Source organism: Oncorhynchus kisutch, linkage group LG25, assembly GCF_002021735.2.
Source record: "Oncorhynchus kisutch isolate 150728-3 linkage group LG25, Okis_V2, whole genome shotgun sequence".
Classification (NCBI taxonomy): Eukaryota; Metazoa; Chordata; class Actinopteri; order Salmoniformes; family Salmonidae; genus Oncorhynchus; species Oncorhynchus kisutch.
The window spans coordinates 39,337,419-39,354,185 of record NC_034198.2 but is presented as its reverse complement, the minus strand read 5'-3'; the positions used below and the strand labels follow the sequence as shown (position 1 = coordinate 39,354,185).

Sequence of the window (16,767 nt, the reverse complement as noted above, 5' to 3'; positions counted from 1 at the left end):
ATATAGGACTCGTTTTACTGTGGATATAGATACTTTTGTACCGGTTTCCTCCAGCATCTTCACAAGGTCCTTTGCTGTTGTTCTGGGATTGATTTGCACTTTTCACACCAAAGTACGTTCATCTCTAGGAGACAGAACGCATCTCCTTCCTGAGCGGTATGATGGCTGTGTGGTCCCATTTTTGTTATACTTGCGTACTATTGTTTGTACAGATGAACGTGGTACATTCCGGCATTTGGAAATTGCTCCCAATGATGAACCAGACTTGTGGAGATCTACAAAAAAAATAATCCTGAGGTCGGATGATTTCTTTTGATTTTCCCATGATGTCAAGCGCGTTTTTTTAAAACGTTTTTAAAATTCTATTCACCACTTCAAAATGACTTTCTCTGATCAGACATAGGCTACTCAAAGAGACATAGGACTGTTTTATATTCCTATTCTCCATATAATTCAATAACTGACTTTTATATTCCTATTCTCCATATAATTCAATGTCTGACTTGGATTTCTCCATCCTATTCTTTTGCCGCAGCGCAATTCTACACCTCCGGAGATCTTGAAACAGACGTGCATAGCTACCTTGACATTTTTCGATTTAAGATGCGTCCACAAAGGGGCGTGAATATAATCAGTGACGACGATGCCTACATTCTCGCCAGTAGGTCCACCCGCCACATCTGTTGTAGTTTTAAGAACGAGTTTTGACTGCATAAACCAGCCCAATTTAACTGGTATTTAAACTACAACTCCCAGAAGCACATTCCACAATAAAATACCGGTGACATTTTTGGTTACATGATTGAGTACATTCTAGCCAATTAGGAATCTTGTGGAATACCTATGTGGGACATGAGCCCAGCGCATAAAACTGGCCCGTTGTCCGGCGTTTCGCCAGCTCAAAGTGCCACGACTCAAATTGAAATAAATAGGAATCCCAGACTGAGAAAGAAAATTTGCGGAAATAGCGGCATATTTATCGCCAGATTGAAGGAAATTCCACAACAAAAACCCGAACTTCTTCAACCGCTTCCAAAAGTGGTGTAGTTACATCAGCAGATATATATATAAAAAAGAAGGTAGGAATTCTGAAGACCTCTGGAAAGCCAGAATTACTTGGTAATTTAACTGACTAATGATGACTGTAAAGTTAGCCTTTTTTAAAACCTAGTTAGTTAACTGACTTGTGATTTGTTATTAGACCGCAGCAGACAGTTTAGCATTTTTTGTAACAATACTGTAGTAGCTAAACTAATTTAACTAGTTATGAGACTAACTAGCAAGCCAGCTAGCGTGTTGTAACAACCCAAGTTAACGTTAATTCTCAACTCCTGAGATGTGATGTAACGTTAGTTAGATAGTTAACGTTAACTTAGTTTCTTTATTTTTTTTAATAGCAAACTTTATTTGCGATTTACACAATGATGACACTTCTTCTTTTCCATTTCACATGCTATGTCAAAAGATTGAGAAATTAGGTCACAGCGTTTCATGACGACAATTTAAATAACTTGCTGAATGCATAATATTTGAGATGTATTTCTCACGATATAATGCCGCGTCATGTTTTTTTTGTTGAGCTGGGAGTCAGAGGGTGGGGGGTAAACCAGCCCCCCCTCAGTCGGTGCTCGGTCCAGGGAGGGAGAGAAACCCGTTGGAATGTCCAGACAGACCTGGGCGGAGCGTTGGGGTGTTGACATTATGCCAAGCACTTGTTAGTGAATATGGTTATTTGCATAGGCGATATTCAATGGACTGTAGGGAATGGAAGGGTTTCCGATGGAGTATCCTAATAGCAGAGAGAGTAGGAAGGAGTTATGTGTTTCTTTTCCGTAACGACTGACGCTTTGTTCACACCGACAGTCATTGCATTTTGGTACACCAGAAGTACATTAATTTCCAATGAAATGCTGTGTGTACCTCGCAGCATTGTGTTGTCGTGCGTACGTTGGATTTGTCGAATTTATGCGTTAAACCGTATTCGTATACGGCTTGACAGAAATGGCAGCAGAAGGTGAATGTTGAACTTTTGTTGCACACACATCCAGATGATGCTGCGTAATAGTTTGCGTAATATTCTCTATCGGTGTGATCAAGGCGTGAGGTTTGCATTTTTCTCTGCATGCAGTGCTTGACGTGGAATGAAGTAGGTTCCGGTACTCATTTTGGGTTCCGGTACTGTTTATATTTAGGTGCATGAGCTCCACAATACTTTTGAACACACAGTATATTTTATAAAAGGAACAGAATCTCAAGCAGTAGAACAGTTGTATGACGACGGTAATCCGCTCTAGTGAGCGCCTGCTCAAAGCCAAGCACTGTCTGCATGAAATACTTTTCTTCAGATGTAGGTGGCACCAAAAATCTTTGTTGCCTTTCCTTTATGCATGCCTGTTTTTGAAGGATGACGTGCAAGTTAGAGGCCCACACTGTTTGCTTTGTCTGTAACATTGCTTCCTATCCAAATGGAGAGCCTCTTAACTTGACTCACTCTTCCCCTTGGGTAGTTTGTCAACTGGTTAATTCCACCAAGTCATAATTTAAGCCTATAAAAACATTGAGCAGTAACTATGTTAAGCTTGGTTGATAAAGAACGTTCAAACATCCATTTAATTTGCCAAGCTGGGTTTAGTTTATTCATCATTTTTCAGTCTGTAATAACTTGTCATTGACGTGTAACCCTCCGTATGTAGGGAATCCCAGATACTGGGACATAACATTTCTACTCTGCTATTCAATCAAACGGCTTCTCCATATTCCAAGTGGATCCAACGTCGGTTTCTGGTAAGAGTTGTTAACGTTTCCAACATTTAACAATTCCTTGTGTACCGAAGATGAAAACATTGCAAGATCCTGTTCACCCGACCTGGCAATTTTTTTTAATGCTAAAATACCCACCCCACTATATGCAGAGGGAATCCCACCCCACTATATGCAGAGGGAATCCCACCCCACTATAGGCAGAGGGAATCCCACCCCACTATAGGCAGAGGGAATCCCACCCCACTATAGGCAGAGGGAATCCCACCCCACTATAGGCAGAGGGAATCCCACCCCACTATAGGCAGAGGGAATCCCACCCCACTATAGGCAGAGGGAATCCCACCCCACTATAGGCAGAGGGAATCCCACCCCACTATAGGCAGAGGGAATCCCACCCCACTATAGGCAGAGGGAATCCCACCCCACTATAGGCAGAGGGAATCCCACCCCACTATAGGCAGAGGGAATTCACGCGTGTTATCACAGCTGTGTACATACCGCCATAAGCAAACACCAATTTAGACAGCAAGAATCCTCTCACCCGGAATCAGACTTTTTTTTTGGTCATGGTTGACTTTAACCAAGCCCATCTAAAACAAATGTTCCCAAAATATCACCTATCTGTATCCTGCCCCACAAGAGGTGGGGCAGGATACAGCACACTGGATTCTCTTGTGGGGCAGGATACACATTGGTGATATTTTGGGAAAATTTGTTTTAGATGGGCTTTGTTAAAGTCACCCGTGACAATGAAGACTGATTCATGATGAGAGGATTCTCACCCGGAATCACAAACATCTGTGACGCATACAAAGCTTTACCCCACTTCAGCCAATCAGATCACATCCCTCTGGTCATACTCCCCACCTACGAGCAGCAATGGAGATATCGGTACAAATATGAACCCTGATGACTTGGTGGCGTGTGACGCACACAAGGCAAGCAGGTACGAACTCCGCAAATCCATTAGGGATGCAAAAAGACCAGACTCAACTTGAATTGATGTTTGTCAAATCAGACTTGTAGCAAAGACTACAGACCACAAAGGCAAATCTAGCTGTGCCTGGCCCACTGACGCCTCCCTCCCAGATGAGCTGAACACATGCTATGCTCGCTTTGGGGGCAGACAATACCGAGCCATCCAGGAGGACTCTCGCTGTTCCGGACGACCAGGTGCTTTTGCTCTTCGAGTTTGACATTAGGAATACTCTTTAGTGAATACTCACAAAGCTGCCAGCCAAGATGGCATCCCTGACCGTGTCCTCAGTGTTTGCTGACCAACTAGCGGGCGTCTTATTGAACATCTTCAACCTGTCCCTGTCTCAAACTTTAGCCCCTACCTGCTTTAAGGTGGGGATTGACTATCACCCCATCGCGCTCAGCTCCGTCATCATGAAGTGCCTCAAAAGGTTGGTCATGGCCCACATCAAGGCCAGTATCCTAGGCACACTGGACCCAATTCAATTTGCCTACCGCTCTAACAAATCCACTGAATATGCCATTTCAATCGCTATTCACACAAGGAACACCTATGTGAGAATGCTGTTCATCGACTACAGTTCAGCATTCAACACTATTGTTCCCTCTACGCTAGACACCGAGCTCAGAGCCCTAGGTCTGGACATCTGGACAACACCCTCTGACACTGGATCCTGGACTTCCTGATGGGCAGACCACAGACTGTGGCTTGACAATAGCCCCCCCCCCCCCCCCCTCACAAGCCATCACGCTTGAACTGGACTGACCACCTGCTCTGATTCTCTGCACCTTAGCACTCACCCACAGAGACATCCACACACACATACATTCATGCTACAACTGCTGCTACCAGTCTCCTTATTAAATTCGGAAAGTATTCAGACCCAATGACTTTTTCCACATTTTGTTGCGTTACAGCCTTATTCTAAAATTGATGATGGGTAAAAAACTAATTTAATCAATCTACACATATCTAATCTACACCCCATAATGACAAAGCAAAAACAGGTTTTTAGAAATTTCAGCAAATGTATTAAAAAAAATAAAGAATGGATCACATAAAAAAAAAAACCATTTATTTCACCTTTATTTAACCAGGTAGGCCAGTTGAGAACACCTTTATTTAACCAGGTAGGCCAGTTGAGAACACCTTTATTTAACCAGGTAGGCCAGTTGAGAACACCTTTATTTAACCAGGTAGGCCAGTTGAGAACAAGTTCTCATTTACAACTGCGACCTGGCCAAGATAAAGCAAAGCAATGCGACACAAACAACAACACAGAGTTACACATGGAATAAACAAACATAGTAATATGTATATACAGTGAGTGCAAATTAGGTAAGATAAGGGAGGTAAGGCAATAAATAGGCCATAATGGTGAAATAATTACAATTTAGTAATTAAACACTGGGGTGATAGATGTGCAGAAGATGAATGTGCAAGTAGAGATACTGGGGTGCAGAGTAGGGAAAAAAGTAACGGTATGGGGGATGAGGTAGTTGGATGCGCTTTTTACAGATGGGCTATGTACAGGTGCAGTGAGCTGCTCTGACAGCTCCAGTCATTGGCAGCAGAGAACTGGAAGGAAATGAGGGCAAAGGAGGAATTGGCTTTGGGGATGACCAGTGAAATATACCTGCTGTAGCGCGTGCTACGGATGGGTGCTGCTATGGTGACCAGTGAGCTGAGATCAGGCGGGGCTTTACCTAGCCGAGACTTATAGATGACCTGTTGCCAGTGGGTTTGGCGACGAATATGAAGACAGGGCGGGTGGTAAGGTGACAAAATGGTTGGCACTGTGATAGACTGCATCCAATTTGCTGATTAAAGGGTTGGTTATTTTGGAAATGCCATTGCCCAAGTCGAGGATCAGTAGGATAATCCGTTTTACGAGGGTATATTTGGTTTGGCAGCATGAGTGAAGGAGGCGTTGTTGCGAAATAGGAAGCCGGTTCTAGATTTAATTTTGGATTGGAGATGCTTAATGTGAGTCTGGAAGGAGAGTTTACAATCTAACCAGTATTTGTAGTTGTCAACATATTCTAAGTCCGAACCGCCCGGAGTAGTGGTGCTGGAGGGGCGGGTAGGTGTGGGCAGCGATCGGTTGAAAAGCATGCATTTAGTTTTACTTGCGTTTACTAGCAGTTGGAGGCCACGGAAGGAGAGTTCTATGGCATTGAAGCTCGTCTGGAGGTTAGTTAACACAGTGTCCAAAGAAGGGCCAGAAGTATACAGAATGGTGTCGTCTGCGTAGAGGTGGATCAGAGAATCACCAGCAGCAAGAGCGACATCATTGATGTATACAGAGAAGAGAGTCGGTCCAAGAATTGAACCCTGTGGCACCCCCAGAGACTGTCAGAGGTCCGGACAACAGGCGACAACAGGCCCTCCGATTTGACACACTGAACTCTATCAGAGAAGTAGTTGGTGAACCAGGCAAGGCAGTCGTTTGAGAAACCAAGGCTGTAGAGTCTGCCGATAAGAATGGTGATTGCAAGAGTCGAAAGCCTTGGCCAGGTCGGTGAATACAGCTGCACAGTACTGTCTCTTATCGATGGCGGTTATGATGTCATTTAGAACCTTGAGCGTGGCTGAGGTGCACCCATGACCAGCTCGGAAACCAGATTGCATAGCAGAGAAGGTACGGTGGGATTCGAAATGGTCGCTAATCTGTTAACTTGGCTTTCGAAGACCTTGGAAAGGCAGGGTAGGATAGATATTGGTCTGTAACAGTTTGGGTCTAGAGTGTCTCCCCCTTTGGGTCTAGAGTGTCTCCCAGCTTTCCAATCTATGGGAATCTCAGATGATACGAAAGAGAGGTTGAACAGGCTAGTAATAGGGGTTGCAACAATTGCGGCAGATAATTTTAGAAAGAGGGTCCAGATTGTCTGATTTTGTTGGGGTCCAGATTTTGCAGCTCTTTCAGAACATCAGCTATTTGGTTTTGGGTGCAGGAGAAATGGGGGAGGCTTGGGTGAGTTGCTGTGGGGGGTGCAGGACAGTTGACCGGTGTAGGGGTAGCCAGGTGGAAAGCATGGCCAGCCTTAGAAAAATGCTTATTGTAATTCTGAAATATCGTGGATTTATCGGTGGTGACAGTGTTTCTTAGCCTCAGTGCAGTGGGCAGCTGTGAGGAGGTGTTCTTATTCTCCATGGACTGTAGTGTCCAATAACCTTTTTGAGTTTGTGATACAGGATGCAAATTTCTGTTTGAAAATGCTAGCCTTAGCTTTCCTAACTGCTTGTATGTATTGGTTCCCAACTTCCCTGAAAAGTTGCATATCACAGGGGTTATTTGATGCTAATGCAGAACGCCACAGGATGTTTATTTTTTTTGCTGTTCAAGGGCAGTCAGGTCTGGAGTGAACCAAGGGCTATATCTGTTCTTGGTTCTATTTTTTTTAATGGGGCATGCCTATTTAAGATGGTGAGGAAGGCACTTTTTAAAGAATAACCAGGCATCCTCTACTGACGGCATGAGGTCAATATCCTTCCAGGATACCCGGGCCAGGGTGATTAGAAAGGCCTTCTCGCTGAAGTGTTTTAGGGAGCGTTTGACAGTGATGAGGGGTGGTCGTTTGACCGCAGACCCGTTACGGATGCAGGCAATGAGGCAATGATCGCTGAGATCTTGGTTGACGACAGCAGAGGTGTATTTGGAGGGCAAGTTGGTCAGGATGATATCTATGATGGTGCTCGTGTTTACGTATTTGGGGTTGTACCTGTACCATATTGTCTAGCCTGGCTGATTTGTTGGTATTCAGACCCTTTACTCAGTACTTTGTTTAAGCACCTTTGGCAGTAATTACAGCCCTGAGTCTTGGGTATTACTCTACAAGCTTGGCACACCTGTATTTGGGGTGTTTATAACATTCTTCTCTGCAGATCTTCTCAAACTTTGTCAGGTTTGATGGGGAACGTCGCTGCACAGCTATTTTCAGATGTTCGATCGAGGTTCGTCCGGGCTCTGGCTGGGCCACTCAAGGACATTCAGAGACTCGTCCCGAAGCCACTCCTGCGTTGTCTTGGCTGTGTGCTTAGGGTCGTTGTCCTGTTGGAAGGTGAACCTTCACCCCAGTCTGAGATCCTGAGCGCTCTGGAGCAGGTTTTCATCAAGGACCTCTCTACTTTGCTCTGTTCATCTTTCCCTCAATCCTGACTAGTCTCCCAGTCCCTGCCACTGAAAAACATACCCACAGCATGATGCTCCACCTGAGTTCAATTTCGAGTCTCGTAGCAAAGGGTCTGAATACTTAATTACATAAGGTATTTCTGTTTCATATTTGTAATAGATTTTAAAACATTTCTTTTTAGAGTCTTTGGTATAACTCGACCAGAGATCGAACCCCCCAACCTTCCAATCTCAGGGTGGACACATTAACCACAAGGCCACTGGTTAAATAAAGGTTAAATACAATTATGTTTTTCTCCTCCATCCATCCAACAGGACAGCTAACCTGTCATAGTGGTCATCATGGATCTATATGACCCTCAGACGCTAGGCATCATGGTATTTGGAGGCTTCATGGTCATCTCAGCCCTCGGTATCGTTCTGGTCTCCACCTTCTCCATGAAGGTATTCTAACTGTTGTTGTTAATGTAATAATGTATGCCATTTTAGCCTACGCTTTATCCAAAGTGACTTATTCATGCATGCATCATTTATTTTTATGGGTGGTCCCAGCGGGAATCGAACCCACAACATTGCAAGCACCGTTCTCTACCAACTGAGCCACGTTGTTGGGGTGATGTCTAAATGTGAACTGTTATGTTGTCTCCTTCTCCGTGAAGGAGACCTCCTATGAGGAGGCCTTGGCCAAGCAACGCAGAGAGCAGGGTAAGACTGTGCCGCTGGGACAGCTGACCAAGAAGGACAAGAAGAAGGAGAAGGTAAGATGAGCTCAAATGAACCTCTACCTAAATGTTACTCTAGATCTGTGTGTGTTGCCCCAGTATCTGTGTGTTAGCGACGTCGACGAGGAGTATGACATGCCTGCTCTAACACCCAGGAAGCGCCCATTCAAACTCCCACTAGACAGCTCTGCAAGTGTTCATGTCAAAATATGTTGTTTTACTCCCCAAATATTGAGTTTCGCAGAGCGTCTGTTTTTATTTACTGCTGTTACTTCCGGTACATATTTCCAAAAAAGGTCCAAATAAATAAATCATGTAGAAGCAAGTTCGGCAGCTCCAATGTAAATGACTCATTACTGTCGATCACCGATCTGAAGTCCAACCGCTCAATTCTGTCAATAACACCTCCTTGTGGCTGCCGGGGTTCATGCTACACTACTGCTTATAAAACTAAAAGTTAATGATGTGTCAAATGAATGATCTCCAGCTCAGGACTCCAGCTGTGTATTTGGTTTGCTAACTTTGCTAGCTAAGGTGGCTAGATGTCAAGATCAATCTTCTTGGTTACAGCAGAGACATTCAATCCCCTGGTGTGTGAAGATCTACTTTTTAATTAATTTTTTTAAAGAAGTAGCGTCTCTTGTGTGCACTTTCAGTAATACCTTATACCCCAGTATGCTACAGAAACTGTATGACGGTATGAACATCTGTGTTTGAGTACACATACTGTAGCACATTGTGATTTGTATAAAACATGTTCTAAATTAAATCTATTCTTATTATCATTAAGGCGTCTGAGAAGAAGAACCGGGGTAAGAAGGAACACAAGCCCAATGGGAAGCTTCCAGAATTAGACCTAGAGGATATCACAGTGGCCGAGCCTGAACTAGCCCCAGAACCAGTTTCTGCCCCCAAACCTGCCCCTAAGCCTACCCCTGCTCCTGAACCAACCCCTGCTCCCAAACCTGCCCCTGAACCTACCTTTACCCCTGCTCCTGAACCAACCCCTGCTCTAGCTCCCCCTGCTGTAGAGGCCTCCCCTGCTCCAAAGAAGAAGAAAGAGAAGAAGATGATGGCTAAGGTTGAGCCAGCCCTGGCTGCTCCTGCCCCAGCCCCCATGGCCCCCTCCAAGCCTGCCCCTGCCGCAGCAGCCCCCATGGCCCCCTCCAAGCCCGCCCCTGCCGCAGCAGCCCCCATGGCCCCCTCCAAGCCTGCCCCAGTCCTGGAGGCTGTCACCAAGGAGGTCCCTGTGATGGCAGTGCCCCCGGTGGGCTCCCAGAGGACTGCAGCCAAGGCTCAGGAGACCAAGGCACATGACCTTTCCAAGAAGAAGGCGTCCTCCAAGAAGAAGACTGAGTCTGGTAAGGAAGTTTGCCTATTTTCAATCATTTTACATCCTAGTTATTATGTCCGATAACTAGAGCAGCACAACTGTTGATAATACAGCATGTGTAGGTTCCATTTCTAACTAGTAGGCTATTGGATTAAGATAAATATTTATTTCATTTTTGGAATGGATTGGAAATAAAATATTTATTTACTCTAAATTGTTAGTGTTTATCCTGGATTATAAACTGGGTGATTTGAGCAGTCTAATTGTTTAAAGCCTTCATGTATAGTAAATTAAACCCTTTTTTTTTTATAGTTTAGTCTGGAAATGAGAAAGTTGCAAATGTCTTTCGGATTGGATGTTAAACGGTTGTCCTGACTCGTTGGTCACTAAACGATCCCATGGCACATATCGTAAGAGTAGGGGTGTTAACCCCAGTGTCCTGGCTATGTTCCCAACCTGGCCCTCATACCATCATGACCACCTAATCATCCCCAACTTCCAATTGGCTCATTCATCCCCCTCCTCTCCCCTGTAACTATTCCCCAGGTCGTTGCTGTAAATGAGAATGTTTTCTCAGTCAACTAACCTGGTAAAATAATGGGTAAATACAAATAAATGGAATGGTCTGTTCAGGCTCTGTCTGTAAGTTGTACATTTCAAGATACCATTCTTCTGTGGGTCATGTTGTGTGACAGACAGACATACGGACAGTCAGTCAGACACACCGGGATTGAGGTAACTGCTAGCCAGGATGTTACAAAATATCTCTTTGTTTGAACGGATGGTCGTCTAGGCAGGAACTACTTTAGCCATAACACAAGCACTACTGTAGTACTCCTCCTATGGGGCTTTTCCTTCTAGATTTACCCCCACACCAGGGTGTCATCAGTGTTTTATGTTATCGTCAGCTATGGCGGGATTGTCTTTACATCAGGAGGGTGACACTAAAGGACTTGTGACGAGCAGAATCAACTCTGTCGTTCAAGGCGGTTACTTTGTGAGACGTTACAATTCAGTTAGCTATGTAAAAGCAGATGGTTATAGAACAAAGCAGGATCAATGCGTTAGCTAGATAATTTCTCTAAATATTCTGAAATAACATTTTATTTTTGTAGAAATATATAAGCTTGAAATAGGCGTGGTCTAATTGACTGAACAACCAAAAAAAACACATCTAAGTTTAGATTTTAGTTTTAGTTTCTTCATGAAACTAAAAATCAACAGTTTATTTCTGGCTTTATCAAAGTTAGCTGGCTAACTCATTGATCCTGTTTTGTAGTATACCCCTCTGGTCTGCTGGAGCCATGGCCCAGTGAGACACTGGTGCCGGCCCATGTAGATGGAAACAGAAAGGTCTGAGCCTTTTGGCTAAAGCACTGGGGTAAATCCTCAGTGTAAATGGGCCACTACTGCAATGATGACAAACTGTCTGAGGCGTGTGTGTACGCCCTTGTGCACAGCACTGGCCCCGTTGTCAGTTGACACAGCCTCTCAGTAACCCAGATAGTAGGCTGTTTCTCTGGTTTCCAGAGGGCTGTCTCTGTCTGGTGCCACTCTACCTCAACGACTACTCAGCCTGGGGTACAGCTGCCCAGTTCCCACCCCCGCCATGGGAGTTTGGGAGTTTACCCACAGCCTTCAGATCAAATCAAACTTTATTTGCCACACGTGCCGAATACAGCAAGTGTAGACTTTACAGTGAAATGCTGACTAACAAGCCCTTAAGAGTGCAGTTCAAGAAGAAGAAAATATTTACCAAGTTGGCTAAAATAGAAAGTAATAATAAAAAGTAACACAATAAGAATAACAATAACGAGGCTCCATACAGGGGGCACCGGTACCGAGGCAGTGTGCGGAGGGGGGGGTACAGGCTAGTTGAGGTCATCTGTACATGTAGGTGGGGGTGAAGTGACTATGCATAGGTAACAAACATACAGCGAGTAGCAGCAGTGTACAAGAGGGGGGAGGGTCAATGTAAATTGTCCGGTAGCAATTTTTATGAATTGTTCAGCAGTCTTATGGCTTGGGGGTAGAAGCTGTTGAGGAGCCTTTTGGTCCCAGACTTGGCACTCCAGTACCGCTTGCCGTGCGGTAGCAGTGCGATTGAGATTGTGTCATCTGTTGGGGCGGTATACGAATTGGAATGGGTCTAGGGTGTCCGGGATGCTGTTGATGTGAGCCATGACCAGCCTTTCAAAGCACTTCATGGCTACCGACGTGAGTGCCATTGGGTGGTAATCATTTAGGCAGGTTACCTTCGCTTCCTTGGGCACATGTAGGTATTACGGACTCGGTCAGGAAGAGGTTGAAAATGTCAGTGAAGACACTTGACAGTTGGTCCGCTCATGCTTTGAGTACACGTCCTGGTAATCTGTCTGGCCCAGCGGCTTTGAATGTTGACCTGTTTTAAAGGTTTTGTTCACATTGGCTACCGAGAGCGTTATCACACAGCCATCCAGAACAGCTGGTGCGCTCATGCATGCTTCAGTGTTGCTTGCCTCGAAGTGAGCATAAAAGGCATTTAGCTCGTCTGGTAGGCTCGCGTCACTGGGCAGCTTGCGTCTGGGTTTCCCTTTGTAGTCCGTAATAGTTTTCAAGCCCTGCCACATCCGATGAGCGTCAGAGCCGGTGTAGTACGATTCAATCTTAATCCTGTATTGACGCTTTGCTTGTTTGATCGTTCGTCGGAGGGCATAGCAGGATTTCTTATAAGTATCCGAATTAGACTCCTGCTCCTTGAAAGCGGCAGCTCTAGCCTTTAGCTCGATGCGGATGTTACCTGTAATCCATGGCTTCTGGTTGGGATATGTACGTACGGTCACTGTGAGGACGACGTCATCGATGCACTTAGTCATCGGCTTCATCAATGAGGTGGTGTATTCCTCAATGCCCATTGGATGATTCCCGGAAACATATTCCAATCTGTGCTAGAAAAACAGTCCTGTAGGGTCTGAGTCATCTGACCACTTCCGTATTGAAAGTCTTCCTGCTTAGTTTTTGCTTGTAAGCAGGAATCAGGAGTATAGAATTATGGTCAGATTTGCCAAATGGAGGGTGGGGGAGCTTTGTATGCATCTCTCTGCCCCTAAGCCTACCCCTGCTCCTGAACCAACCCCAACCCCTGCGTCTCTGTTCTGACGGTGCATGGAAAATCCCACCAGCTCTATATTGTCTGTTTCTTCGTTCAGCCACGTCTCGGTGAAACATAAGATGTTAGTTTTTGATATCCAGTTGGTGGGATCATCTTAATAGGTTATCAATTTTATTTTCCAATGATTGCACGTTTAGCAAGGAGAATGGAAGACATTGGGAGTTTACTCGCTCGCCACCGGCTTCTCAGAAGGATCCCTGCTCTGCATGCCATTTTCCGCCGTCTTCTGGGCCTGTCCCAGTGAAAGCAGGATATCCTTCTCGTCGGACTCGTTAAAGGAAAAAGTTTACTCCAGTCCGCGGTGAGCAAATAGCTTTTCTGATGTCCAGAAGTTATTTTTGGTCATAAGAGACGGTAGCAGAAACATTATGTACACAATAAGTTTTTAAATTTCACAATTGGTTGGGACAATGTGAAACGTCAGCCATGTTGTTCGGCGCCATGCTTTCGATTAGGCAGACATAATAAGCTTATTAGACATTTACTATGACACATGTTTTGCCTTTCATTTATGGCCTTTTATCTTTAACATTCCACAGAGACAACTTAGTTCTGTAAAATATCAGTCAAACTGAATAAAATACCTAGGGCTGCCCACTAGTGCTGTGAAGGTAATGGAATTATGGATGACGATTATTGATGAGACAAATGGCAGAGGTCACACTTATAATCCTTGAGTGGATATAGTGCTGTTGCCGGGAGGGAGCCGTTGCCTAGGCAACCCAAGACTCACACTTATAATCCTTGAGTGGATAGGGAGGCGTTGCCTAGGTAACCCAAGACTCGTTTGCTGCAACACCTTGCATGTGTCAGCAAGGAGCAACAAAGTCAGTTTCATCACTTTGTAAAGAGTCCATGTTACCCCAGAAACAGGTCAACTGCTTGAATGCACGGCCGACCCATCTTCAGTCAGCTCTTTTCTTTTTTTATAAACAGTTATGACAGTAATTTATTTTAATGACCATCTCATCCAGAATTGTCATTACAAGATTATACAGTAATTGTGCCTAACGCAGATCTATCCTGCAGGAAGTGCATGAAGTTCCCTCCCCTGTTACTTAGTCTGCAGGAAGTTCCCTCCCCTGTTACTTAGTCTGCAGGAAGTTCCCTCCCCTGTTACTTAGTCTGCAGGAAGTTCCCTCCCCTGTTACTTAGTCTGCAGGAAGTTCCCTCCCCTGTTACTTAGTCTGCAGGAAGTGCAGGAAATTCTCTCCCCTGTTACTTAGTCTGCAGGAAGTTCCCTCCCCTGTTACTTAGTCTGCAGGAAGTTCCCTCCCCTGTTACTTAGTCTGCAGGAAGTTCCCTCACCTGTTACTAACCCAGCTCTAGTCTGCCGGCAGTGTGAGAACCCAAACTCTTAACGAAGGCAGACCTATCGAAGACAGTAGGATTATTCCACATGACCTTTCACCCCTCACCTTACCACGGACACCTTGGTGAGAGCTTTTCCCAGGAGGGAAATGGGGAATGATGTGTTTTATGTCAGGTCTGTCGTCGTTGTTTGATGAGGTACTGTGTGTTTTCATTGGTGTAATGGTATGTGATCCTGTTTCCCTCTCCTTCGCTATAGCAGCTGACTTGTAAGAACATTTGTCCCCTTTTTTCTCTTTCTCCCTCTTTTTCTCGCTCCCCCCCTTTTTCCCTCTCTTTTGCGCTCTCTCGCTCTGTAGTGTTGGACTCTGGTCTGGATTCCCCCCTGTTCCTGCCCTACAAGGCCCTGGTCTCTACTGTTAGCAGTATGGTCTTCAGTCAGGGAGAGGCCCAGCGCCTCCTAGAGATCCTCTCTGACAAGGCTGGCATCAGACAAGACACCTGGCACGTGGTAGGACCTTGGGTGGGGTGGGAGATACCACTGAGGGGTGACTATATTATCCAGAATGGGATGGGAGATACCACTGTGGGGTTGAAGGGGGGGGTTGAATAATGTCAGGCTTGGCGTGGCGGGTAGGGAATTCATCAGGGCACATGGTACAATCCGATTGGGACTCGGAGACGTAATTTGAAGGGGTTGGAGCGAGGGAGGTTTGGGACGGGACAAACCACTGTGAGTGGTGGTGACAGACCCACGTTGTCGGCGGCAGCTAGCCTAACAGTTAAGAGCGTTGGGACAATAACCGAAAGATTGCTGGTTCGAATCCATGAGCCGACTAGATAAAAAAATCTGTCTGTACCCTTGAGCAAGGCATTTAACCCTAGTTGCTCCTGTTAGTCGCTCTGGATAAGAGCGTCTGCTAAATGACTAAAATGCTGTTTAAATGCATGGGGGGGAAGGGTCAGACTCAGACACACTACAGATGCTGATGTTTATGGTGTGTGTGTGTGTGGTAATCAGGCTACTCAGAAGGGCGACCCAGTGGCTGTGATGAAGAAACAGTTGGAGGAGAATCAGAAACAGCTCGCTACTCAGCAGGAGGATGCTTCTGCAGCCAAAAACAGACTCCGGGAACTCAGCAGGGTAACACACAGACACATATAGACACACACAGACACACACACACACACACACACACACATACTGAGCAAGAGGACACCACAATAGCCAAGAACAGATTCTGAGAACTCAGCAGGGTAACAGACGCACACAAATGTAAAACACACGTTGAGAATATCTCTCAAAGACCACTTATTAACCACATACAATAGTGTTACATACATGAATGTGTTGGACCATTGTTTACCTCGGTCTTTCTCTAGTTCGCTGTCTGATGGTGTGGTGTGTGTGTCACTCTGCTCGCTATAGGAGCTCTCTGCTGAGAAGTCCAAGGTGGCCAGTGTGGAGACCAGGCTGAGTTCCCAGCTCTCATCCAGGGAGCAGGAGATGATCGCCCTCCAGGCTCGTATGCAGGCCTCCTACCAGGACCACGTAGCCCAGACACAGAAACTCAATGCCAAGGTACTAATGTACATGAGAATAGTAGAATACAGGCCTCCTACCAAGACAGTCAGTCCCTGTCGGCCTCTGTCCCTGTCGGCCTTTGACTTTCTCTCAATTGAATTAAATGTGCTTTATTGGATTTAAATTATTTATGCAAATATTGCCAGAGCATTCAAAAACTGAGTCAAAAGTTAAATCCCCTCTCAGGTCCTCAGTCTTCAGGAGCAGTTGGAGTCTGGTCCCACGGCTCAACTGGCTCGTCTGCAGCAGGAGAACTCTATTCTCAGAGACGCCCTGAACCAGGCCACAAGCCAGGCAGAGAGCAAGTAGGTCTCTGCTTCTACCCTAACCCCTGAACCCTAACCCCTGAACTAGGCCATCAACCAGGCAGAGAGCAAGTAGGTCTCTGCTTCTACCCTAACCCCTGAACCCTAACCCCTGAACTAGGCCATCAGCCAGGCAGAGAGCAAGTAGGTCTCTGCTTCTACCCTAACCCCTGAACCCTAACCCCTGAACCCTAACCCCTGAACTAGGCCATCAGCCAGGCAGAGAGCAAGTAGGTCTCTGCTTCTACCCTAACCCCTGAACCCGAACCCCTGAACCCGAACCCCTGAACCCGAACCCCTGAACCCGAACCCCTGAACCCTAACCCCTGAACCCTAACCCCTGAACTAGGCCATCAGCCAGGCAGTAAATAGGTGGCTCCTCCTGTTCTTTGTCCCAGCCCCTAAACGTTTTAGTATTTTCCATTAAGAAGAAAACGTTTTGAGAATAAACCATAATCTGGTGTTTTGAGAGTGCAAATGGAACTG

At 45.6% G+C, this 16,767-nt stretch overlaps 1 protein-coding gene across 6 annotated transcripts in view; it reads left to right on the top strand.

Moving 5' to 3' along the window:
- Nucleotides 1-840: 840 nt before the first annotated feature.
- The window catches only part of LOC109870221 (ribosome-binding protein 1), a 46,455-nt gene continuing 30,528 nt past the window's right edge, over nt 841-16,767 (top strand). For 2 of the 6 annotated variants that reach the window (XM_031804857.1, XM_031804854.1), the window contains exons 1-9: nt 841-1,079; nt 2,694-2,784; nt 8,190-8,318; nt 8,534-8,632; nt 9,387-9,957; nt 14,751-14,902; nt 15,413-15,535; nt 15,821-15,973; nt 16,163-16,281. In XM_031804857.1, the coding sequence (XP_031660717.1) occupies nt 8,217-8,318; nt 8,534-8,632; nt 9,387-9,957; nt 14,751-14,902; nt 15,413-15,535; nt 15,821-15,973; nt 16,163-16,281 (1,319 nt within the window). In that variant the 5' untranslated portion in view covers nt 841-1,079; nt 2,694-2,784; nt 8,190-8,216. Of the gene's footprint in view, nt 1,120-2,693; nt 2,785-8,189; nt 8,319-8,533; nt 8,633-9,386; nt 9,958-14,750; nt 14,903-15,412; nt 15,536-15,820; nt 15,974-16,162; nt 16,282-16,767 lie in introns of all 6 variants that reach the window. The other 4 variants (XM_031804859.1, XM_031804858.1, XM_031804855.1 and 1 more) reach the window with 3 other exon arrangements.